The 24,784-nt window shown below is 52.4% G+C and overlaps 3 protein-coding genes across 3 annotated transcripts; all 3 read right to left on the reverse strand.

The window, feature by feature from the left end:
* Positions 1 to 12,545: 12,545 nt before the first annotated feature.
* Positions 12,546 to 13,533, reverse strand: LOC141729419 (mas-related G-protein coupled receptor member H-like). The gene has a single exon (XM_074543689.1). The coding sequence runs from the start codon at positions 13,523 to 13,525 to the stop codon at positions 12,605 to 12,607; it is 921 nt and encodes a 306-aa protein (XP_074399790.1). The 5' UTR covers positions 13,526 to 13,533; the 3' UTR covers positions 12,546 to 12,604.
* A 3,743-nt stretch (positions 13,534 to 17,276) lies between these two features.
* On the reverse strand, positions 17,277 to 20,411 carry LOC141729281 (mas-related G-protein coupled receptor member H-like). Its single transcript, XM_074542195.1, is given in 3 exon segments — positions 17,277 to 18,411; positions 18,413 to 18,850; positions 20,397 to 20,411. Coding segments are annotated over 3 exon segments (1,065 nt in total). The 3' UTR covers positions 17,277 to 17,799.
* A 275-nt stretch (positions 20,412 to 20,686) lies between these two features.
* Positions 20,687 to 21,779, reverse strand: LOC102065441 (mas-related G-protein coupled receptor member A1-like). Its single transcript, XM_014274703.3, has one exon. It carries the CDS (start codon positions 21,777 to 21,779, stop codon positions 20,802 to 20,804), a length of 978 nt encoding a protein of 325 aa, XP_014130178.2. The 3' UTR covers positions 20,687 to 20,801.
* Between the last annotated feature and the right edge of the window lie 3,005 nt (positions 21,780 to 24,784).

The following is a 24,784-nucleotide window of genomic DNA, read 5'->3' on the forward strand; positions in this document are numbered from 1 at the left end:
GAGCACTTTGTCCCCTGGCACAGAGGGAGCCAGCCCTGCCTGCTGGAGCCAGCCCGGTGGGAAGGCATCCCAGGGGAGCTGGAATGAGGAGAGCCACGACAACTGGAGCCAGTGTGACAGCAGGCAGTGGAGCAAAGTGCCTGTCCCGCTGCTGCTGATGCTGCTGCTGCTGTGCTGTGTTGGATGGTGGGAATGGGGCTGGGCTCTGGCTCCTCAGCTTCTGCATCCACAGGAACCCCATCACCCTCTGTGTGCTCAGCCTGGCCATGGCTGTCTCCACCTTCCTGCTCTCCATCACCATCACCCTGGGGATATTTTCTGTTCCAGAGAGCTTCTGCCACCAGCTGGGCTCGTGGGGTGTAGCAGCTGGGCTGAAGGTCAGAATCATGAAGGAGAAAGTTCCCAGGTCACCAGGAGCTCCCCATTCCCATCCTGCTGGCTCCTCTCTGTGCCCTGTCCTGGTGTTGTTTCCAAGGGCTTGGTGCAGTCACAGGTTAGTTGGAAATGGTTTTACATATTGTGCTCCATCACTGCTCCACAATCTCTGAGTTATTGATCTTGATTTTTTTCCCCCTATAAATTAAGTGGTCTTTTTCTTTGGTGTGAGAAACAACGCCTCACTTCTTAAAATTTTAAAATGTTTATTAAACTACAACACGGGACAAAATAAGGTCCAGAGGCACACTGCCCAAAACAGAAACAGGCTTTGTACCCTCTTGGTAAGCCAACCCTGGCGTTCAGACACATTCCGAGTTCCAACACAGCTCCTCCTCCGTCCCACCTTCCCAGAGCTTGTGCAGAGCTTTGGGCTTCGACTGCCCACAATGGTCAGAGATCAGCATTACAACTCTCAACATGAACACAGTACTCACGTTAGAAAAACTCCAAAGCTTTGCAGAGCTTCTTTTAACATTATTACATACGTAATATTCACTCAATGTTTGTGAGAGTGAATCACCATAGCACCCGTTTATAACATTTGTGAATGGCTCCTCACTTCCCCCTAATTAGAAACACCCCTTCCCAGCAGAGTGTTCCATTCTTCAACTTCCTTCCCTGACAAGTTTCCACCATTCGTCGTCTCTCTTCCCTGAGGGGTCATTTTCCCTCCAGCAGCAGAGGGATGCTCGTGGTGCTGGTGGCACTGGAATTCTGACAGTGCTGGCAGTGCTGGTGAGGCAGCTGGGTGCTTCTCAGAAAGAACGTCTATTCTGGAAAGAGCTCCTGAATCATTGCCAAAACGTGGCCTGGGCCCAAGGAAGCACAGCTGAGCTGCTTCCTATACTATCCTGTCCCCATCCCATTCTCATCCCTGCTCCCTATCCCCATCTCCATCTCCACCCCACTCTCCATTCTCACCCCATCCAATCACATCCCACAACCATCCCAGACAGAGCCCTTCTCCTACTCTCATCAAGTCCTGTTAGGCTCTGTAGTCCCCAGTTGAGGACATTTGGGATTGCTGGCTTCCAGACCCCCTCCAGCCCCCTCTGACGCTCTGCTGAGCCCTCTGAAACTTCCTCTAACACCCCAGACCATCCCTGTGGCCCCCTTTTCACCCCAAATAGCCCTGATCCTGCCCCACTGCACCTGGGATCCCAGCAGTGTCCCTGCTCCTCCTGGCCACAGGGTTCTAGGATCCAGGAGGGAGGAGGAAAGCCCAGCTCCAGTGTGCTCCTCAGGATCACACAGGATGATTTGTCTGGAGCCAGTGCAGAAATAGATTTGGAGGCCTGCAGTGGTTTTGATGCAACTTCTGTAACAAGAAGCAAGAGCACATGGCCAATTGAAAAGTTCAAGGCAAGGTCACATTGAATATCACAGCACTCAGTGAATGTAACCACCAGAAACTGCTCTGAATGATCCTCCAGGATCGGGAAAGGTCTTGGAGAAGGAGGTGAATGCATGGAAACGAGTCCTAGGAAAGTGATGTATATGTATTAGATAAGAAACACATTTAATGATTGTGTGCGGTTATGAGGATGTTATAGATGAATAATGTGATGGTTGGCTCTCACAATAAAGGATAGATATTTTGTGTATGTTAAGAAAAGTTTTGTGAATGTGTAGTGATGTTACTGTAATACATCCTCCCATAGACCTCTTTCCCTTCCCCCTGCCAATAGCCATGGTAGTCAGAGCATTTGGGGAGGGCTGGCTTGTTACCAGGAGGCCTGGAATAACACCACCTTACCTCCAGTCAAGATCTTCACAGTGGATGGCAGAGAAAGATTTGACTGAAAAACTTTGAGAGAGACTAGGGGTGTAAAAGGCAGGGTGTCCATTTTATAGATGACATGTGGCTGCTAGGCATGGAGACTCCCAGTACTGTAATTTTGCTTTTTTCAATCCTTCGTTTTTGGTTTTTTTTTTTTTTTTTTCTTTTGTTAGGGTTAAAAAAACCTTTACAATTTTAAAAGTGAGCATCCACAAACAGGACAAAGAGAGATCCTTCTTTTTGTCCTGAGCTGGTCAATAATTCCTGCTTCCTAGTGCTTGCCATTGTGTTAGAAATTTATTCCATTGTGTTAGAAATTTATTCCAGCTGATTTTGGTTTCACTCCCAATTCCTATCTCCTCTCCTCTCCTCTCCTCTCCTCTCCTCTCCTCTCCTCTCCTCTCCTCTCCTCTCCTCTCCTCTCCTCTCCTCTCCTCTCCTCTCCTCTCCTCTCCTCTCCTCTCCTCTCCTCTCCTCTCCTCTCCTCTCCTCTCCTCTCCTCTCCTTCTGTATCAAATCCCATCCCATCCCATCCCATCCCATGGCTGCTCCCAGCCTTCAAGTGCTGCCCATCAGGCTCTGCTGCCCCCCATTTGGGAGATCTTTGGACAACAGTGTTACAAGGCTTGCAAGGGTTGCAGGGTGAAGAGAGAGGTGAGAATCTTGACCTCATGTTCAGAAGGCTGGATTTATTATTTTATGCTATATATTGCATTATTACTATGCTAATAGGAATAGAGAGAAAAAGCCTCAGAAGCTTGCCAAGCTAAGAATAGCAAAAGAATGAATAAACAAAGGAGCTCTCTCTGATTCTGTCCCAGAGAGAGCTCGGCCTATGATTGGCCCTTAATTGTACACATGCAACATGGGCCAATCACAGGTCAACATTCTAGTCTATCTCTTCACCCTGAAAGACCCTTGCAAGCCCGGTAACACAGCAGCAGTTGCTGGGAGCAGAGGGTGTTTCTGATCAGCGCCACAGAAGCTGAGCCCAGGGGCTGCTCCTCAAGGCTGAGGCCTCCCAAGCACGGATCAGAGCCCAGAGCGGCCTGGAAAGGGGCTGGGGATGCAGCAGCACAGGGAGGGTGATCCTGTGCGTATTTATTGATCAGGAGACTCAAGGAATCTCTCAGCCACTGTCCCGGGGTCCTTCAGCAGTGCAGTGGAAGGGATCAATAGGTTCAGACCCCGTGTCCACTGAGGGATCATTTCCAGAGGCAGTGTTTCCTTCTGGCTCATCAAAGACCATCTTGAGGGAGAGCCGGAGGGACTCCACAGAGCAGGACCCCCAGAACCTCCCTGCCAACAAGTAGATGAAGGGTTTGATGCTGCTGTTGATTCAGGTGAGCAGGAAAAAAAACATGGGAGGGCACAGCAATGTAACCGAGGTGCTGCAGGAAATTCCAGAGAATGAAAAGGATAGTGACGAAACCAATGGAGACAGTAATGATGTTGAGCCCCTTGGGTTGCTGCTGCTGGGAGCCCCATTTGACCTTAATTAAATTAATTGTGCTGGAAATTACCAGCACAGTTATGGGTGCAATAAGGAGGAGCAGGATGATGGCCCACATGGTGATGAGGGCTGCCCAGCAGTGCTCCTGATCATTTGATTGGCACAGGGATGTCAGTGTGGGAATCTCAGTGAAGAGAGCAGAGAAAGCCCAAAACTGGACAATCATCACCACCCAAAGCAGATGATCAGGAAGGTCACGGCGGCAGCAGCGCTTCGAAAGCTTTTTGATATACATTGCAAGGCCGAAATTCATCAGCCAGAGCGGCACCCAGTAGCAGGAGAACAAAGAGAGCTGGAAAAGGAAACGCAGGTACAGCAGGGGCAGGATAGGAGAGCAGGACAAGTCCTCCACCGGGGGGATGAGGGCAGAGGGGACTGTGAGGAGAAGGAAGAGAAAGTCGGTGACAGCCATGCTACGGATGAAAAAGTTATCACCCTTCAGGCTGAGGAGGCCGATGACAGCCCCGTTCCCAGCCAGCCCACAGAGGCTGATGAGCAGGGTCACACTGTGTATGGCCACAGTGGTGACATCTGTCTCACACAAATCATCTCCTTCAGTGGGTGAGGCAGGAGATGGGGACACGGTGGTCACCTCCATGGATGGACGCTGGGCAAGCAGTGGGATGTGGCCCCTGGCTGTGGTCAGAGTGGATGGGCAGTCAGTGCTGGACAATGCAGGGATGGACCATGTGGCTCCTCAGCAGCTCCCTGCAGTGGGAAGGGTTCATTGGGGAGGAGTGAGATGTGCAGGGGAAGAGGGCAATGGAAATGGTGGACGGGGAGAGGGAGGTGGGAGGGTTGGGCTGTCCAGCAGGGATTGTGGAAGGGAAGCACAGAGCAGAGGAGATGGGAGCTGGGGAGGGCACTGCAGTCACCAGGAGAGGGTGTCAGGAACAGAGCAGCTGCTGCAGGAGAGGAAGGTGGGGTAGGGAGGAAGGCAAACATTGCACTGACCTGTTCCCTGTGGGGCAGCAGCAGGCAAAGGGGTCTGTGCAGATCAGCGGCGCTTCCTGGTCGCTCTTGCTCCTTTGGAATCCTTATCCCAAAATGGATCCTCCCAGGTCAGTCCCATGCAGAAGAATGTTCCCTGATCACCAGGAGCTCCCCATTCCTGTCTCTCTGGCTCCTCTCTCTGTGCCCTGTCCTGATGTTGCTGGGGGCCCAATGGAGTCTGAGGAGTTGGAAATTGCAGCTTTGGTTATGTCAGAACCTCACTTCCTCTGAGATATTTATCTTTGTTTGTTTTTCCTACAGAGAAAGAGACTTTTGTCAAAATCTCCAAATGAAACATTGTCCACATGGCTCCTCATTTCCTCCTGATAAGAAACATTTCTGTCCTGTAGAACGTCCCATTCTGCGACTGCCTTCCCTCTCCTGACAGGTTCCTACCATTCCTTATTTCTCTTCCCTGAAGGGTCACTGTCCCTTCAGCAGCAGAGGGATGCTGGTGGTGCTGGTGGCTCTGGAATGCTGGCAGTGCTGGTGAGGCAGCTGGGTGCTTGTCAGAAGTAACTCCTATTTAGGGAGGAGCTCTGGGATCATTGCCAAAGCCTCCCTTGGGCCCAAGGAAGCACAGATGAGCTGCTCCCTATCCTATCCTATCCTATCCTATCCTATCCTATCCTATCCTATCCTATCCTATCCTATCCTATCCTATCCTATCCTATCCTATCCTATCCTATCCTATCCCAATCTCTGCACCCCATTCCCACCCCGCTCTCCATCCTCACCCCATCCTATCACATCCCACAGCTTTCCCAGATGGAGCCGCTCCCCCACTCTGAGCGTGGCCTGTCAGGCTCTGCTCTCCTCTGGCTTTGCCAGCATCCAGACCCCCTGCAGCCCCCTCTGACCCTCTCCTGACCCCTCCAGCCTGCTCTGACACCCCAGAACCCACCCAGGGCTGATGTTTTTCCCTGACAGTCACACTCCTCCCCTGCTCCACCAGGGACCCCAGGCAGTGTCCCTGCTCCTCCTGGCCACAGGGTTCTAGGACCCAGGAGACAGGAGGAAAGCCCAGCTCCAGTGTGCTCCTCGGAATCACACAGGATGGTAATCTGTGGCTGGAACCAGTGTAGAAACAGATAAGGAGGCCTGCAATGGTTTCAGGGAAAGTGTTGTAACAAGAAGGAAGAGCATGTGGCGAAAGGAAAAGTTCAAGGCAAGGTGACCTTTAATATCTCTGCACTAAGTGAACACAACCACCAGAGGTTACCCCAGCCTTCAGTTTCGTAATCCAGGTTCTCTGATAATGGTTGCTTCCAAATCCCTCCCTATGTTCCAAGTTGGTTTCCCCTAAGATGTATCTACACCTGATGTAAACCTCTCCCCTTGCTCCTCCCCTGAGGTTATCCCCTTGACTGGCTGTTTGTACCTGCCCACTGTTTTTGGCCTGCTATAAACCCCTAGAGGGCTGCTCTCTCCCTTTCCCTTCTGAATCTCTGCATTAAAGGACTATTGTGAGATCAGGCCGGGAGCATCCTTTGACTCTTTTACTTTAATCCCTGAAGCTGGTAGAGATAATCCCATTGTAGAGCTGCAGCTCTGAGGTTCAGCTCCTGGTGAATTCCTCCTGGAGCTGTTCCATACACCTTGGCATGGCTGCGGGTGTCCTGAAAGAGCAAGCTAAAGGCTCCAGTGGCTGGCATCAGCTGGCACCTAACGTGGGGCACCATGTGTAGCACCCTGCATTGCTACTAGTGAAGTCCAGGGTAAAGAAGCAAAAAGGGCCATCGACCATCAAGCCCCAGCAATACCCTAAAAGGAAGAAGAACACAGAACACCAATGAGGTGTCCAGCATCCAAAAGCCCACGTTGATAATGAAAGTATCTTCCAGTCCAATGAGTCCCACTTCTTCTAGTACCCTTCCCCAGTTCCTCCCTGCTAGTAAAGTCCAGTGGCCACCCTGCCCCCCTCCCACTTTTCCCTTTTCCTTTCCATTGTCCTATTACCCCTTTTTTGTGTTCCCACAAATTCCTACCACCTTTTCCCCTTTTCCATACCCTCCCTTAATCAATCCCTTACCCCAGAGTTCCTTAGTAATACCAGAGAGAGGGTAATTGGGAGGGAAAGAAAGGAAAGTTCCCCTAAAGTAACAATCTTTTTCTGAAAAGGTAATGATTTCTATTTGGAGTTTCCAGCAGGCACACCAGCACCTACACTGCCTCGTACAGAGCCAATTACAGCCAGCAACGCTATCACATGTAGCAGAGAACCAGTCCCTGCTGAAGGAACCTTCTCCTGACTCAGTTTCCTGATAAACCATACTAAGAAAACCCCACATTCCCTCCTGCCAGCTCTAAGACACTCCAGGAAATCTGTTTGGACATTGAGAACTCAGAATAGTTTGCATTTTGAAAATTGTCTTATGTGCGGTTTTGATTGTTTTCGTCATTTTGTGTTAATTCAGTTAATCCTCCAGAGAAGCTTTCTTAATAATATAAAAACTGGGAGCTGTGAAGGCCCTGGGGAGCATCCCCTAAGTTAGGGAGACACAAGAAGCTTTCATGAAAGCTGTTACACCCCACTGGTTCTTTCCCCTGTTCCTCTGTGTGGAAATGAGTTCTAGGAAAGTGATATTTATGTATTAGATAATAGACACACTTTAATGACTGTGTGGTTATGATGGATAAAACTCCTGTTGTAAAGTCTCACCACACAGATCAGGGAGAGATCCTTCTGTGCAGGTAAGGAATTCCTGCTTCCTAATGCTTCCCATTGTGTTAGAAAGTTTATTTCAGCCGATTTCAGTGTCAAGATACAAACGGGATGCACAGTGCAGAGAAGAGGAGACCTGGGGAGGGCCCTGCGGTCACTGGGAGAGGGTGTCAGGAACAGAGCAGCTGCTGCAGGAGAGGAAGGTGGGGTAGGGAGGAAGGCAAACATTGTACTGACCTGTTCCCTGTGGGGCAGCAGCAGGCAAAGGGGTCTGTGCAGATCAGTGGCGCTTCCTGGTCCCTCTTGCTCCTTTGGGATCCATGTCCTAAAGCGGCTCCTGCCAGGTCAGGGACATGAAGGAGAAAGTGCCCAGGTCACCAAGAGCTCCCCATTCCCATCCTGCTGGCTCTCTCTGTGTGTTCTGTCCCGGTGTTGTTTCCCAGGGCTCGGTGCAGTCACAGGGCAGTCGGAAATGGTTTTGCATCTTTGGCTTCCACACAGTTCCACAGGCTCAGGATTGTTGATCTTGATTTTTTTCATTTTCTCTATGAATCAAGTGCTCTTTTTCTTTGTTGTGAGAAACGACGCCTCACTTCTTAACATTTTAAAAATTTATTAAAATACAACAAGGGACAAGGTAAAAGGAACAGTGCGCAGTGTGCACTCGCAGCCAGAGGCACGGCCAGAGGCACACTGCTCAAAACAGAAACAGGTTTTGTACCCTCTTGGTAAACCGCCCCCCGGTAATCCAACCCCTACATTCAGACCCATTCCGCTTTTCCAACACAGCTCCTCCTCTATCCCGCCTTCCCGGAGCTTTTGCAGCGCTTCGGGCTTCGACTGACCACCATGGTCAGAGATCAGCATTACAACTCTAAACATGAACACAGTGCTCACGTTAGAAAAACTCCAAATCTTAAACAAAAGAAAAGAAAAAAAAAAAAGAAGAAAAAAAAAACAGACAGAAGGGGAAGGATGCTCCCAGTTATCCCAACCCCTCTCCTGCTATCCAGAGGCACCAGCCCTGCACGGATTTGGGAAATCACTGCCACCCTGTGCTGGGTTTGTCCCCAGGGATTAAGGTGTCCCATTCTTTGCAGGCAGAGCTCCCTGAAAACACCATGAAAGTCATCTGCTGAGCCAAAGGAGATGGAGTTCATTCCCTGGGACTGAGGCCATGAGGGTTATTCCATGGGGAATAGAGCTGGGGAACAGCACTGAGCCCAGCTGCACTGCTTGGAGCCATGTGGATCCAGGAGGGAGCAGGAAAGCCATGCTCCAATGTGCTCCCTGCAGAGCATCCCACAAAAATCACCTAAGGCAGTGCCCCTGCTCCCTTCTCCTGCAGGAATACAGCACCACAGGGAGGGTGATCCTGTGGATATTGATTATTTAGGAGGCTCATGTAGCAGATAGGGCCTGGCGTTCGGAAGATCTCGTGATGTTACGGGAAGACAGGGCCCCTGTCCCCTTAGATAAGAAAATTAACATAGGAATGTAGCCCCCCAAACAGGATTCCAGTAACTTTCCACTTGCCCAGGTAACTTTCCATCCCCTACTAACCATAGATGGTAAGGACAGACCCCCACCTGACGTAGAAGCCCCCTAGACTATAAAACCCCACGGGAAGAGAGAATAAAGGCCTTTGATCCTCCACCATATTGGTGTCCGCGTGTTTCTTAGGCCCGAGTGACCCTGGGGAATGGGTCACCGTGCTGTCTCCTGAAACCAGGCCGCCTGCCTTGTATCAGAAGGCAACATTCTGGTGCCGAAAACCCGGGAAGCCGATCAGCGCCCGGGGAACGGGGATTCGCCTGGACAGGAAGCAGCGGCTGCCAGCGGCGGGTCCGACTGCAGCGTGGGGAGACGTCCCCGGACCAGCAAGGAACATGGAATCCTATGCAAAGGTCGTATCAGATATGCATGCACAGTTTAGGATAGAATGTAGAATTAAGTGTGAGCTCAGGAATTCTAATCTTGCTATTGCAAGGCTCCTAGAGCTCGGGACGATCGAACGTCCGGTAAATATATTATATTCGGAAGTGCGGGAGAAGCGCACTGCCGCCTTAGCGGAGGATACTAAGTCCTCAGGCAGTGGTAAAAACCTCAAAGCGTGGGGGAAAGGAGAAGAGGCCCTAAGCAAGGCATTAGAAGAACAGGAGACGTGGAAAGTCGCGCATATACGTTTATTTCTTGCAGTAAAGCGGGGGGCGGGGGCCGCGACGCACACAGTGTCTGAGAGCGATCGGATTGAATGCGGGAATATGCCGGGGCCGGGAGCGTTCCACCCCTTCCCGAGCCTGAGCCCAGAGCCCCCATGGGACCCCCCGACCCTCTCGCGGAGCCCGCCGGGTCCCAGCCCCCCCGCGGAACCTTCCGAAAAATCCGCGGTTTCTCTATGCGTCCCTTTCCCTTCCCCGCCGGCCGCCAGCCCAGCGCGGCAGGCAGAGCGGCACGCGCAGTTCTTCTGCCGGGGACAGGCAGAGGGGGCGCGGAGTGCGGCCAGATTGTCGAACCCCGCCGGGACCGGCGGGGACTCGCCGCCGCCGTTTGCGTTTGAAGGTACCGCCGAACTGCATGGCAAGGGCGGAAGGGAAGAGGCGGGGGGCGGAGATGCAATCAGTCTGCTTGACAACACATGCACGGGCGAGGGGGGAGAAGGGGCGACCCCTGCAGTGGAGCGGGAGACCAATCAGAGCGTTCTATTCAAATTAGGTCCTTATAGGGCAAGGACCTCTCCCAGCAGCAGGCGGGGGGAGCGCAGGGAGAAGGAACGGCACCACCCCCGAAGGGAGGAGCGGGATCGGACCGAGCCCGGCTGGGATTCGGAAACCGAGAGAGCAGAATTAATACGGTTTCGAGCGAAACCGAATAAAGCTTTAAACAATATCGGGAAACGGTCGCAACACAAACTCACCGATTGGGGAAAAACAAAGACAGCTTGTAGGGACCGAGCGCCGGCAGCCCCCATGAACGCTTTCCCGGTGGGGGTTGCCGGAGCGCAGGGAAACCAACGGGGGGCATATACCCCAGTTAACCTAAGGGAAGCCAAAGCGATTTCAGAAGGAGGAGTCAATTCAGCTGTAGTACCCACGTTTGTGAACGACCTTTCTAACAATAATGATCTGTTCACTTTTGATATTACGCAAATAAGCCGCATGCTTTTTGATGGGGCAGAGCGGATTCTATTTAAACAGGGGTGGCGGGACGACCGCGTTAGCCCAGGCTTCTGGGGAAAGGCAGCAACTCAGCGAGCTGTCCCCAGCCGGCACAGCTTTCCCTGGCAGCATCCTTGCTCCGAGCACGCCCGAGAGGGATTGTAGGAGCTGCGGGAAGACACCCCGATGCAGCGGCCCAGCCACGGCGACCCCTAGGGGGGCAGGAGACCCTCGTGCCCTGTGCCCTCACAGGGAGCGGTCAATTTTGCATCCCCGCTTACGGTGCAATGGCCGAGCGGTCGGACGAAACAAAGTGATTAAAAGCGTGCCAAAAAGAAAAACGCAACCTACCCTAAAACCTTACCCACTAGAGTTAGCAAAGTCCTAACCGGCCATGCGGAAGTCTTTCAGACAGACCGCGCAGCCAGATCGTACTCAGACCCAATCCTTCGTAGGTTAGAAGCTACCTTTATATCCCTGAATGAATCCAACCCTAACCTAACCGAATCCTGCTGGCTTTGCTACGATGTCAAACCTCCCTTTTATGAAGGAATTGCTTTAAACACTCCCTTCAGTTACTCCACAGCCGATGCCCCACACCAGTGCAGATGGGAAACCTCTCGCAAAGGAATCACCCTGAGTCAGGTCACAGGCCAGGGCAGATGCTTTGGCAATGAAACCCTAGCTAGGCGGAGAGGCAACGTCTGCACCAAAGTTGTCAAGCCTAACAGGAAAAACAATAAGTGGGTAGTCCCATCCGCACCTGGGATGTGGGTTTGCCAGCGATCTGGAGTGAGTCCCTGTGTGTCTCTTGCCAAATTTGATGACTCTAACGACTTTTGTGTCCAAGTTCTGATCGTTCCTAGGGTCCTGTACCACTCAGACGAAGAAGTGTACCACCTTTTTGAGGAACCGAGCCGGCTCCACAAAAGAGAAATAATAACAGGTGTAACTATCGCAATGCTGCTCGGTCTAGGAGCAGCAGGAACGGCAACGGGTGTCTCAGCCCTAGCGACACAGCACCAAGGACTGTCCCAGCTGCAAATGACAATCGACGAGGACCTGCAAAGGATCGAGAAATCCATCTCCTTCCTGGAGAAGTCAGTCTCCTCACTCTCGGAAGTGGTCTTGCAGAACAGGCGAGGTCTGGACCTCCTGTTCATGCAGCAAGGGGGCCTGTGTGCCGCCTTGAGAGAGGAGTGCTGCTTCTATGCAGACCACACAGGAGTCGTGAGAGACTCCATGGCAGAACTCAGAAACAGACTGGCTCAGAGGCAGAAGGACAGGGAAGCCCAACAGGGCTGGTTCGAATCCTGGTTCAATCAATCACCATGGCTAACCACTCTGATTTCTACCCTAATAGGTCCACTGGCATTGCTACTTCTAGCGGTTACCTTCGGACCTTGCCTGCTGAACAAGCTGGTCTCATTCGTTCAGGCCCGCCTGGAACGGGCCAACATCCTGTTCATCGGGCAGCGAATCCAACCAGGGAACACTGCCAGCCACAAGTCCTAACCTTGACTGGCGAAAACTTACTCAGATTTACCAAACCCCCTTTTCCTTATGGAACTACAACCTTATACCTCATTTCAGTGTATGACTACCTCATTCATTTGTGAAAAAGGGGGGGGAGATGTAGCAGATAGGGCCTGGCGTTCGGAAGATCTCGTGATGTTACGGGAAGACAGGGCCCCTGTCCCCTTAGATAAGAAAATTAACATAGGAATGTAGCCCCCCAAACAGGATTCCAGTAACTTTCCACTTGCCCAGGTAACTTTCCATCCCCTACTAACCATAGATGGTAAGGACAGACCCCCACCTGACGTAGAAGCCCCCTAGACTATAAAACCCCACGGGAAGAGAGAATAAAGGCCTTTGATCCTCCACCATATTGGTGTCCGCGTGTTTCTTAGGCCCGAGTGACCCTGGGGAATGGGTCACCGTGCTGTCTCCTGAAACCAGGCCGCCTGCCTTGTATCAGAAGGCAACAGGCTCAAGGAAAACTTCAGCTACCCTCCTGGGTTCATTCAGCAGACCAGGGGAAGGGTTCAGCAGGCTCAGACTCCTGTGTCTCTGGTGGTATCATCGCTGGGGTCAGTTTTTTCTTTTGGCTGCTCAAAGACCCTCTCGAGGGAGAGTCGGAGGCACCCCATGGAGCAGGGCCTCCTGCATCTGCCCACCAGGAAGTAGATGAAGGGTTTGATGCTGCTGTTGATGCAGGTGAGCAGTAAAGCAACCTGTGAGGACACAGTGATGTAACCGAGCTGCTGCAGGAAATTCCAGAAGCTGAGGATGAGAGTGAGGAGCACAATGATGACAATAACGATGTTGCGCCTCTTGGGTTGCTGCTGCTGGGAGACCCTCTTGGCATTAATGAAATCAATTGTCCCAGAAATGACCACGGGTGCAACAAAGAGGAGCAGGATGATGGTGTACATGGAGATGAGAGGAACACGGCAGTGCTCCTGCTCGTGTGATGGGCACAAGAATGACACTGCAGGAATGACAGCAAAGAGAGCAAAGAAGGCCCAGGATTGGACACTGATCACCACCCACATCAGGCGCTCTGGAAGCTTCCAGTGGCAGCAGAGCTTACAGAGCTTGTACATAGACTGCACATTGCTGCTGGGCATCAGCCAGAACAGTCCCCAGTAGTAGGAGAGCACTGAGAGCTGGAAAAGGAAACTCAGGTACAGCAGGGGCAGGATAGGAGAGCAGGATATGTCCTCCACCAGGAAGAGGAAGGCAGAGGGGACTGCAAAAAAGAGGAAGAGGAAATCAGCAATAGCCAGGTCAAAGATGCCAGAGTTCCTGATTTTCAGTCTGAGGAGGCCGATGACAGCCCCGTTCCCAGCCAGCCCACAGAGGCCAATGAGCAGTGTCACACTGTGTATGGCCACATCAGTGACATCTGTCTCACACAGATCATCTCCTTCAGTGGGTGAGGCAGGAGATGGGGACACGGTGGTCACCTCCATGGATGGACACTGGGCAGGCAGTGGGATGTGGCCCCTGGCTGTGGTCAAAGTGGATGGGCAGTAAGTGCTTGGAGAATCCAGGGATGGACAATGTGGCTCCTCAGCAGCTCCCTGCAGTGGGAAGGATTCAGTGGGGAGGAATGAGGTGTGCAGGGGAGGAGGGTGGTGGAAATTGCTGGTAGAGGGAGGTGGGAGGGTTGGGCTGTTCAGGCACAGGGCAGAGGAGGGGGAAGCTGGGGAGGGCACTGCAGTCACCGGGAGAGGGTGTCAGGAACAGAGCAGCTGCTGCAGGAGAGGAAGGTGGGGTAGGGAGGAAGGCAAACATTGCACTGACCTGTTCCCTGTGGGGCAGCAGCAGGCAAAGGGGTCTGTGCAGATCAGCGCGCTTCCTGTAATCTCTTGCTCTTTTGGAATCCTTATTCCAAAGTGGATCCTCCCAGATCAGTACCATGCACAAGAATGTTCCCAGACCCCCCCTCTCCTGTTCCTCTGGCTCCTCTCTGTGCCCTGTCCTGTTATTGCTCCCCAGACTCAGTGGGGTCACAGGGCAGTCAGAAGTGGTTTTGCAACTTCGGCTATGTAAGGGTTCCACAGCCTTACGGTTACTGATCTGATTTTTTTTTTTTTTTATTCTTTGCCAAATGGACTTTGTGAATGGCTGTGCAATTCCTCCTGATAGAAAACAGTCCTTCCCAGAAGATCCATTGTCTGACATCCTTCCATCTTCCAAAAGGTTTCTACCATTCCTCATTTCTCTTCCTTGAGAGGTCATGCTCCTTCCAGTAGCAGAGGGATGCTGGTGGTGCTGGCAGCACTGGAATGCTGGCAGTGCTGGCAGGGCAGGTGAGGCAGCTGGGTGCTCTCCAGAACTATTCCCAATCTGGGAATAGCTGTCCATGATCATTGCCAAAACATGGCCTGGGCCCAAGGAAGCAGAGCTGAGCAGCTCCCAGTTGTATCCCCACATCATGCTCATCTTTGCGTCCTATCTCCACCCTGCTCTCCATCCTCACCCCATCCTATCACATCCCACAGCTCTCCCAGACAGCTGCTGCTCCCCCACTCTGAGTGCGGCCTCTCAGGCTCTGCTCTCCTCCAGGACTGCTGGGATCCAGACCCCTTCCAACCCACTCTTGTGACAGTGGTCACAAGGGTTCTTGGCTGAGGGAAGAGATGAAAATATTGACTCCATGTTTAGAAGGCTTGATTTATTATTTTCTGATATGTATATATTACATTATAACTAACTAGAAAGAATAGAAGGAAAGGTTTCCTCAGAAGGCTAGATAAGAATTGAATAGAGTAGAAAAGGATGATAACAAAGGCAGCTGGCTCGGACAGAGAGCGAGAGCCAGCTCTGCCAAGACTGGTCACCAAATCCAAACATCCAGAGGAGACCAACCGCAGATCCACCTGTTGCAATCCACAGCAGCAGATAACCATTGTTTACATTTTATTTCTGAGGCCTCAGCTGCTCAGAAGGGAAAAATCCTAAGAAAGGATTTTTAGTGAAAAGATGCCTGTGACACACTCTGACCCACTCCAGACTGCTCCGAAACCGCCTTCAACAACCCAGATCCTCCCGGTGCCCCCTTTTCCCCCCAGATGACATGATCCTGCCCCACTCCAACTGGGAACCCATCACTGTCTCTGCTCCTCCTGGCTGTAGAGTTCTAGGACCCAGCTCCGATGTGCTCCTCAGAAGAACACAGGATGGTAATCGTGGCTGGAAACAGTGGAGAAACTGATAGGGAGGCCTCCAGGGGTTTGGGGAAAATGCTGTAACAAGAAGCAAGAGCACATGGCCAAAGGAAAAATTAAAGGCAAGGTCACCTTTAATATCATAGCACTCTGGGAATATGAACACCAGGGACCCCTCTCAATGAACCTCCAGGGCCATCAAAAGACTTCCAGAAGGAAGAGGGTGCATGGAAATGAGTTCTAGGAAAATGTTGTTTAACTATTAGATAAAAAAAAAAATAATTAATGCCTATGTATGGTTATAGTGGATAAAAACACTTTTATAAAGTCTCACAGCACACTCAGAAAATGGAGAGATCCTTCTGCATTTCCTGCTGACTTAGAGTTCCATTGGTAACAACATTAGCTAGTGTTAGAAACTTTATTCTGTCTGAATTGTGGTATCTCTCCTCATTCCCATCTCTGCCACACTCTCCATGCTATGCCATGCCATGTCGTGCCATGCAATGCCATGCCATGCCATCCCATGCCATGCCATGCCATCCCATCCCATCCCATCCCATGCCATCCCATCCCATGCCATCCCATCCCATGCCATCCCATCCCATGCCATCCCATCCCATCCCATCCCATCCCATCCCATCCCATCCCATCCCATCCCATCCCATCCCATCCCATCCCATCCCATCCCATCCCATCCCATCCCATCCCATCCCGATGGGTTCCCAGTCCCTGGCCTCTCCCTGGCTGCAGGTGTGGCCTGTTGGGCTCTGCTGCTCTCCAGTGGGAGATTTGGGATTGGTGGCACCCAGAGCCCTCCTGCCCCCTCCAGCCCCTGTCTGCCTGATGCCTTGGGCTGGCTCTCTGGAACAGAGGCCAGAGCAGGTGAAGAGAATCAAAGGAGGCATTGATGAGAGGCCTTCAAAAGGTTCACCTTGGGCTCTCAAAGCCTCCAAGAGGGGCTGCACCCAAAATGGACAGTGGTCATGAGTTTTTCAGACAGATGTAAGTTTTGTCCATTTAGAAATCAGTGGGTAATCCTCCAACTACAGCTTCAAGTAATGAAGTCATTTAGCACCAGTTTGCCCTCCCCAATTCATTTTTGTCTATACTTTTCTGGGCATCAGGTAGTAGAGTGTCCTTGAATTTCAGGCCTAGAGGGATTGTTTTGTCTGACCAAATGTGCAAACAGTTAACTAACACTTTCCATGGAGTTTAGAGTTATGCACTAATGCAGTACAGGATATGAAAAATAGAAAGGCTAAAATCCTAAGGCATTATGCCACCTCTGACATCCTCTAGAAATTCCCCCCAGGCTGCCTTCCCCTCCAGACAGCCCCGCTCCTCTCCTGCCCCACTCAGGAGCCCCAGCAGTGTTTCTGCTCCTCCTGGCAATTCCATGCTTCTCCAGCCCAATGAACAGCAGTGGAGCCATCCCTGTAGTGCCTCTTGTTTGTGTCCAAAGGAGGATGGGGGGCTGGAGAGCAGGGATGGAGCTGGGGAGGGGCATCTCCAAGAGAAAGACGGCCCCAAAGCCTTCCGGGGCAGGCTGGGGTGAGCAGCCTGTAGGGAGGGACTGGAGCCTGAGGCCCGGGGCTGGGAGGGATGGGAAGGACGGGAGGTGGGTGGGCTGCATGGGGAGTGGGATGGGAGGGTGGTGTGGGAGGGGTGGGACATGATGGAGCTGCTGGGAAGATGTGGTGGGAAGGTGTGGGGTGTGGTGGGACTGGAGAGAAGGTGTGGGGTGTGGTGGGGCTGGAGAGAAGGTGTGGGGTGTGGTGGGGCTGGTGGCCTCAGGGAAGCCCCAGGGAGGGGGGTGATGCCCCGTGGAGCCCATGGTGACAAACACAGGTGTCACCCTGCTCCTGGAAGGGGGTGGCTGTGCTGAGGATCACGGCCTCCTCCTCTCCTTGCTGCTGCATCACCTGAGCCTGCTGAGGGAGCAGCTGAAAGCAGTGGAAAGGAAGAATTTCTGAAGGCAGAGACATCTTTGCACCTGGCTCACAAAATTAAAAATTAAATATCTCGTGGGAGATCTCTGCTGTGACACTCACAGAGCACTCTTGGTGGGGAATGCTGAGCCCCTGGGCCATCGTGTCCGTGCCAGCCCAGCTCTGGCTCTGGGGATCGTGGTTGCTGCAGGGAGCACAAGCCATGGCCGTGTCCCCTCTCTCCAGCCACATTCCCGGCTGGCAGCAGCAGCCAGAGGAAGCTGGGAAGCGCTGGCAGAGGGGGCAAAGGCAGCTCAGGGTTCACGGTGCTGTTCCTTGATAGCAGACTCAGTGGGATGCAGGAACCAGGTGCCAGGGGGAATTCTGGGGTTACAGCCGTGTTGGGAAGGATCCATTTGGGGAACAGTGCTCCAGGACCGGTGAGGGAGGAGCAAATCCATGCTCCAATGAGAATCCTGCAGAGCATCCCTCCCACATGGCCACTGTCATTGCCCCTGCTCCTTTCTCCTGCAGGATTACAGCACCACAGGGAGGGTGATCCCATGGATATTTATTAATCAGGTGACTCAAAGAAACCCTTGGCCACTCTGCCAAGGTCCTTCAGCAGAGCAGTGGAAGGAATCAACAGGTTGGAAAGGCTGTGTCCATGGCAGGATCATGGTTGTGGGCAGTGTTTTCTTCTGGCTCCTCAAAGACCCTCTGGAGGGAGAGCCATAGGGATCCCACGGAGTAGGGCCTCCTGAACCTCCCCACCAAGAGGTAGATGATGGGGTTGGTGCTGCTATGGATGCAGGCGAGCAGGAAAAGAACCTGGGAGGACACAACGGTGTAGCCGAGCTGCTGCAGGAAATTGGAGAGGCTGAGGGGGAGAGCAAAGAGGAGGAAGGAGAGCACAACGAGGAAAATAACAATGTTGAGTCTCTTGGGTTGCTGCTGCTGGGACCCACACTTGAACTTAATGATGAGGATTGTGCTGGAAATGAGCATGGCTGGGGCAAAGAGGAAGAGGTTGAGGGCGTACATAGTGATGAGAGACACCTGGCAGTGGTCATGCTCTCGTGACCAGCACAGGGCAGTCATAGTGACAATGACAGTGATGCAGAGGGCCCAGAGCAGGGCACACACCATCCATGAGAGGCGCTGGGGATGGCGGCAGCGGTACCAGAGTGGACAGAGGATAGACGTGCACCTGTCAATGCTGATGGCTGTCAGCAGGTACAGCCCCATGGTGTAAAGAGAACAGCGAGAGCTGGAAAAACAACTTCAGGTACTCCCGGAGTGTAATAGTGTAGCAGGAAACTTCCTCCAGCAGGTGGAGCAGGAGGGAGGTGGCCACAAAGAGCAGGAAAATGAAGTCGGCGACAGCCAAATGGAAGATATAGACTGTGATGGGGTTCCTGCAGAACCTGAGGAGGCAGAGCAGAGCCCCGTTCCCAGCCAGCCCACAGAGGCAGAAAAACAGTATGATGCCAACTATGGCCGCATCGGTGATATCAATTCCACATGTATTATCTTCTTCAGTGGGTGAGGCAGGAGATGAGGACACGGTGCTCGCCTCCATGGATGGACGCTGGGCAGGCAGTAGGATGTGGCCCCTGGCTGTGGTCAGAGTGGATGGGCAGTCAGTGCTTGGAGAATCCAGGGATGGACCACGTGGCTCCTCAGCAGCTCCCTGCAGTGGGAAGGATTCAGTGGGGAGGAGTGAGATGTGCAGGGGAGGAGGGTGGTGGAAATGGTGGGGTGGGAGAGGGAGGTGGGAGGGTCGGGCTTTGGCAGGGCACTGCGGTCACCGGGAGAGGGTGTCAGGAACAGAGCAGCTGCTGCAGGAGAGGAAGGTGGGGTAGGAAGAAAGGGAAACATTTCACTGACCTGTTCCCAGGAGGGAGGAGGAAAGCCCAGCTCCAGTGTGCTCCTCAGGATCACACAGGATGATAAATGTGGCTGGAGCCAGTGCAGAAACAGATTTGGAGGCCTGCAGTGCTTTTGGGGAATGTTCTTTAACAAGAAGCGAGAGCACATGGCCAAAGGAAAAGTTCAAGGCAAGGTCCCCTTTAATATCAGAGCACTCAGTGAATGTGACCACCACAGACCCCTCTGAATGATCCTCCAGGATCAGGAGAGGACTTGGAGAAGGAGGTGGATGCATGGAAATGAGTCCTAGGAAAGTGATTTTTATTAGATAAAAAAGACACTCTAATGACTCTGTGTGGTTGTGATGGATAAAACCCCTGTTGTAAAGTCTTACATCAAACAGAACTATAGAGAGATCCATCTGCGTGTCCTTTGGAGGTAAAGAATTCCTGCTTCCTAATGCTTCCCATTCTGTTTGAAAGTTTATTCTGGCTGATTTTGGTATCACTCCCATTCTGATCTCCACTCCTCTCCCCATGCCATGCCATGCCATGCCATGCCATGCCATGCCATGCCATGCCATGCCATGCCATGCCATCCCATCCCATCCCATCCCATCCCATCCCATCCCATCCCATCCCATCCCATCCAGTGCTGCTACCCACCTTGAAGCGCTGCCCATGAGGCTCTGCTGCTCTCCAATTGGGACATTTGCTATCAGCAGCATCCAGACCCTTCCTGACCTCCTCCAGACACTTACAGAACCCTCTAACCCTTCTGGACCCCTCTGAGAACTTCCAGACCCTCCCTGGCTCCGTCTTTTTCCCTGTGACAGCCCCGCTCCTACCCTGCTCCACCCAGGACCATGAGCAGTGTCTGTGCTTCCCCCAGCCATTCCTGCTTTTGTACATGAAAATAAACAATTTAGCAAAGAAAGGACATGAACAGCATTTAGCTGGAATGGCATCTCATGCCTTAACCTTGATTCCAGACCTGTCCCAGTGAGATGTCTCAGGTACTAATACAGCTGAGAGAGCAGCATTTCTGCCACATTTGCCAGAGCAGAGGGAGACGTGTGTGCACACAGCCAGCCAGCCAGGCAGAGTGAGTGCAAGGTGCCTGTGAGCAATTGCCGTGGCAGGCAGTGAAATGCTCCCTGCGGATCCCTTTGCATCTCCTCCCTGGGCCAAGGGCTGGGCCTGGAGCCCTGGGGGGATGGGCCCAGGAGCCGTGGGCGTTCGGGGATCAGCCCAGGGCAGCAGCTGGGAGAGATCCCAGCTGGGAGAGGCCCCAGTGCCAGGGAGCTTCTGCTCAGCGCTGCTGGGCCCAGCAGAGCTCCAAGGCTCTCCTTTGGGGCCGCTGCTCACAGGGCCCCAAGGCATGGGCGGCACTCACAGCAATGGCTCAGCCTGGCCACACTTGGGGCCGGCAGCTTCCTGGGACAGTGGCAGAGCAGGGATGCTGTGGCATCCAGGGCAGTACAGTCATTTCCAAGGCTGTTGATAAAAGCCCAGGAGGTGGTTGGACATCAGCAGTTGCTGGGAGCAGAGGGTGTTTCTGATCAGCGCCACAGGAGCAGAGCCCAGGGGCTGCTCCTCAAGGCTGAGGTCTCCCAAGCACGGATCAGAGCCCAGAGCGGCCTGGAAAGGGGCTGGGGATGCAGCAGCACAGGGAGGGTGATCCTGTGGGTATTTATTGATCAGGAGATTCAAGGCATCTCTCAGCCACTGTCCCAGGGTACTTCAGCAGTGCATTGAAAGGGATCAAGAGGCTCAGACCCCTGTGTCCACAGAGGGATCATTTCCAGAGGCAGTGTTTTCTTTTGGCTCCTCAAACACCCTGTGGATCGCCTCCCTTAGGGATTGGATGGAGGAGTGCTTCCTGCAGGTCTCCATGGAGCAGTGTCTGCCGTAGCTCCCCATGGAGCAGTCTCTCTTCCAGCTCCCCACCAAGAAGCAGATGAAGGGTTTGATGCTGCTGTTGATGCAGCCAAGTAGGAAAAGCGCCTGGGAGGACACAACTGTGTAACCGAGCTGCTGCAGGAGAAACCAGAGACTGAGGGGCACACTGAAGAGTGCAACGAGGAAGACAACAATGTCAAGCCTCTTGTGGGGCTGCTGCTGGGAGCCAGGCTTGAGATGAATGAAGAGGATTGTGCTGGAAATGACCATGGGTACAGCAAATAGAAAGAGGTTGAGGGCGTACATGGAGGTGAGAGCCACCTGGCATTGCTCCTGCTCGTGTGACTGGCACAGGGCAGTCACAGTGGGATTGACAGCGATGAAAACGAAGAGGAGGACCCAGAACAGGGGAGTCATCAACACCCACAACAAGTGTTCGGACACTTGGCAACCACAGAATACCAGGCAGAGGATGGATCTGCACCTCTGAATGCTGATGAATGTCAGCCGGTACAGCCCTATAATGTAGGTGAACAGCGACAGCTGGAAAAGCAAGCTCAAATACATCAGGGGCATTATAGCAGAGCAGGAAACCTCCTCCACAAGGAAGAGTAGGGTGGAGGGCAACATGAAGATGAGGAAGAGGAAGTCAATGATGGCCTGTTTGGAGATGAAGTGGGTGATGGCATTAACATGCACGAGCCAGAGAATAAGTCCGTTCCCAGCCAGCCCACAGAGGCCAACAAGCATTATCACAAAGTCTATGGCCATGTTGGAGACATTGATCTCACACTGAGCAGGTGTGTCAGTCGGTGAGGTGAAAAGAGGGGACACAGTGCTCACCTCCATGGATGGATGCTGGGCAGGCATTGGGATGTGGCCCCTGGCTGTGGTCAGAGTGGATGGGCAGTCAGTGCTTGGAGAATCCAGGAATGGACCATGTGGCTCCTCAGCAGTGCCCTGTAGTGGGAAGGATGTGGGGGGAGGAGTGAGATGTGCAGGGGAGGAGGGCGGTGGAAATGGTGGGGTAGGAGGGTTGGGCTGGTTTGCAGGGGATTGATAAATAAGAGAATAAATATTTTCAACTCCCCTGAAGTTGCTCAAAGATTAGTGGTCCCTAAGTGGCCAAAAAGATTAAAGGAAATAAGGGTGTGGACCTAGGGTGATAAATGTGGCTGGAGCCAGTGCAGACACAGATAAGGCGGCCTGCAGTATTTTTGGGGCCAGTTCTGAAGCCCCAAACTGCCCATCCGATCAGCATTTTACTACTGCACAAGAACATAATTTTGTTATCAAAATGCTTAGGCAGAGCCACAGACTGAAAATCAACCCTGAGCAGTCCTATCCCATTCCCATCCCATTAGCTACTCACGCGACCCCTAACACTAGAGCCATATCCCATATCACCGGCGGGTGGTCTCATGTTAGGTACAAGGGGATTCGCCCCCATCCACACTCAGGAATTGCTTATGATGCTGTATGGTAGGTTATTCATTAATCCGGAAGCAATCCTGGAATTATTGATAATGCTGTATGATAGGTTATTCATTAATCCAGAAGCAATCCTGGTGGATCCTTCTGTTTGAAGTTTGGTTAGCAGGGCAAACAATAAAGAGAGATAGGGATAAGGGAATTGTCGAGCTAAGCATGATCAGAGCTAATAATGTCAAACTGACCCTAAGAGCCGTGCCAATGTCAAACTGACCCTAAGAGCCGTGCCAAGCCATGGGAACCAAGCCAAGTACACCGGGCATTGACCATATTAGGATAGGAGTTCAAAAGTTTAAAGAGGAAGACTCATCAGAAGACCCTTGCCCGCGATGAAGGCACGGAAGGACCACCAAGAATAATCCTCAAAATAGATGTCTCCGCCCACGCTCCGCCCACACTACGCCTCTTATGAATATGATGTAACCCTACACCCAAGACTGTATAAAAGCTTGCTTCTGTCATGAGATAGCTAGAAATCCCTTTGTGATTTCTCTGACGCGTCGTAATAAAATACCTCCTGTCTATGCTGACTTACTTGAGTCTCTTAGGCAGTTATTCTCGCCTTTTGGGGCAAAATTCGGCATCAGTTCCATAACAAGATGCAAGAGCATATGGCCAAAGAAAAAGTTCAAGGCAAGGTCATCTTTAATATCAGAGTGAATATGAACACCAGAGACCTCTCTCAGTGAACCTCCGGAAGCATCAAAAGACTCCAAGTGAGAAATGGATGCATGGAAATGAGTTCCAGGAAAATGGTGTTTATGTACTAGATGAAAAAGACATTTAAATATCTATGTGTGGTTATAATGGATAAAACCCCTGCTGTAAGGTCTCGTTACATACAGATCAAAAAGAGATCCTTCTGTGTGTGCTATGCAGGTAGGGAATTTCTGCTTCCAAAGTCTTCCCATTGTTTTAGAAAGTTTATTTCAGCCGATTTCATTGGCAAGAAACAGACGGGATGCACAGGACAGAGGAGGGGGCAGCTGGGGAGGGCACTGCAGTCACTGGGAGAGGGTGTCAGGAACAGAGCAGCTGCTGCAGGAGAGGAAGGTGGGGTAGGGAGGAAGGCAAACATTCCACTGACCTGTTCCCTGTGGGGCAGCAGCAGGCAAAGGGGTCTGTGCAGATCAGCGGCGCTTCCTGGTCCCTCTTGCTCCTTTGGGATCCATGTCCTAAAGCGGCTCCTGGCAGGTTAGGGACATGAAGGAGAAAGTGCCCAGCTCACCGAGAGCGCTGCATTCTCATCCTGCTGGCTCTTTTCGTGCCCTATCTCACAGTTGTATCCCAAAGACTTGGTGGGGTCACGGGGGAGTGAGAAACTGCAACTTTGGCTACATTAGAGTTTCACTTCCATTGGTTGGGTTGGGTGTAGCAGATAGGGCCTGGTGTTCGGAAGATCTCGTCATGTTACGGGAAGACAGGGCCCCTGCCCCCTTAGACAAGAAAATTAACATAGGAATGTAGCCCTCTGAACCGGATTCCAGTAATTTTCCACTTGCCCAGGTAACTTTTCCATCTCTACTAACTATAGATGGTAAGGACAGACCCTCACCTGACGTAGAAGCCCCTTAGACTATAAAACCCCACGAGAAGAGAGAATAAAGGCCTTTGATCCTCCACCACATTGGTGTCCGCGTGTTTCTTAGGCCCGAGCGACCCCGGGGAAGGGGGTCGCCATGCTGCTTCCTGAAACCAAGCCGCCTGCCTTGTATCAGAAGGCAACATCTGGTGCCGAAACCCGGGAAACCGATCAGCGCCCGGAGAACGAGATTCGCCTGGACGAGAAGCAGCGGCTGCCAGCGGCCGGTTCCGACTGCAGCGAGGGGGACGCCCCTAGACCAGCAAAGAACATGGAATCCTATGCAAAGGTCGTATCAGATATGCATACACAGTTTGAGATAAATTGTAAAATTAAAGATTTATCTCTCACATTGCCGAGACTGGTTAAGCTTAGATCTATAAAAAGCCCTACGGATATCCTCCATCCGGAGGTTTGAGATAATTGCACAAAAGTCCTGGCCGAAGACACTATGTTGTCCGGCTCAGAGAAAACCCTAAAATCCTGAGGCAAAGTTCTCCAAGCTTTACAGAAAGCTCGACAAGAGCAAGAAGCCTGGAAAGCCGCACAAACCTGCTTGCTAGCCCCCCCACAGCCCGGAGTAAGTGCGGCGACACAGACTGCGGAGATTCTTGACCCAGGCGGTCTCGCGGGGGAGGCGTGGCCAGCAGAAACCCCCCAGAGAGCGGGCTCGCCATCGGGAGGGGAAGGACACGCATGGGCGTTCTAGCGGGGGTTAGCGGAAGAGGCGCGGAACACGGCCGACCCCGCCGGGAGCGGCGCCGGGAGCGGCAGGGACTCA

This window comes from Zonotrichia albicollis, chromosome 6 (genome assembly GCF_047830755.1).
Source record: "Zonotrichia albicollis isolate bZonAlb1 chromosome 6, bZonAlb1.hap1, whole genome shotgun sequence".
Taxonomy (NCBI): Eukaryota; Metazoa; Chordata; class Aves; order Passeriformes; family Passerellidae; genus Zonotrichia; species Zonotrichia albicollis.

What these genes read in the sequence shown, in the direction of transcription:
- LOC102065441 (XM_014274703.3), bottom strand. Translation starts at nt 21,779, where the DNA reads ATGGAGGTGAGCACTGTGTCCCCTCTTTTCACCTCACCGACTGACACA.
- LOC141729419 (XM_074543689.1), bottom strand. Translation starts at nt 13,525, where the DNA reads ATGGAGGTGACCACCGTGTCCCCATCTCCTGCCTCACCCACTGAAGGA.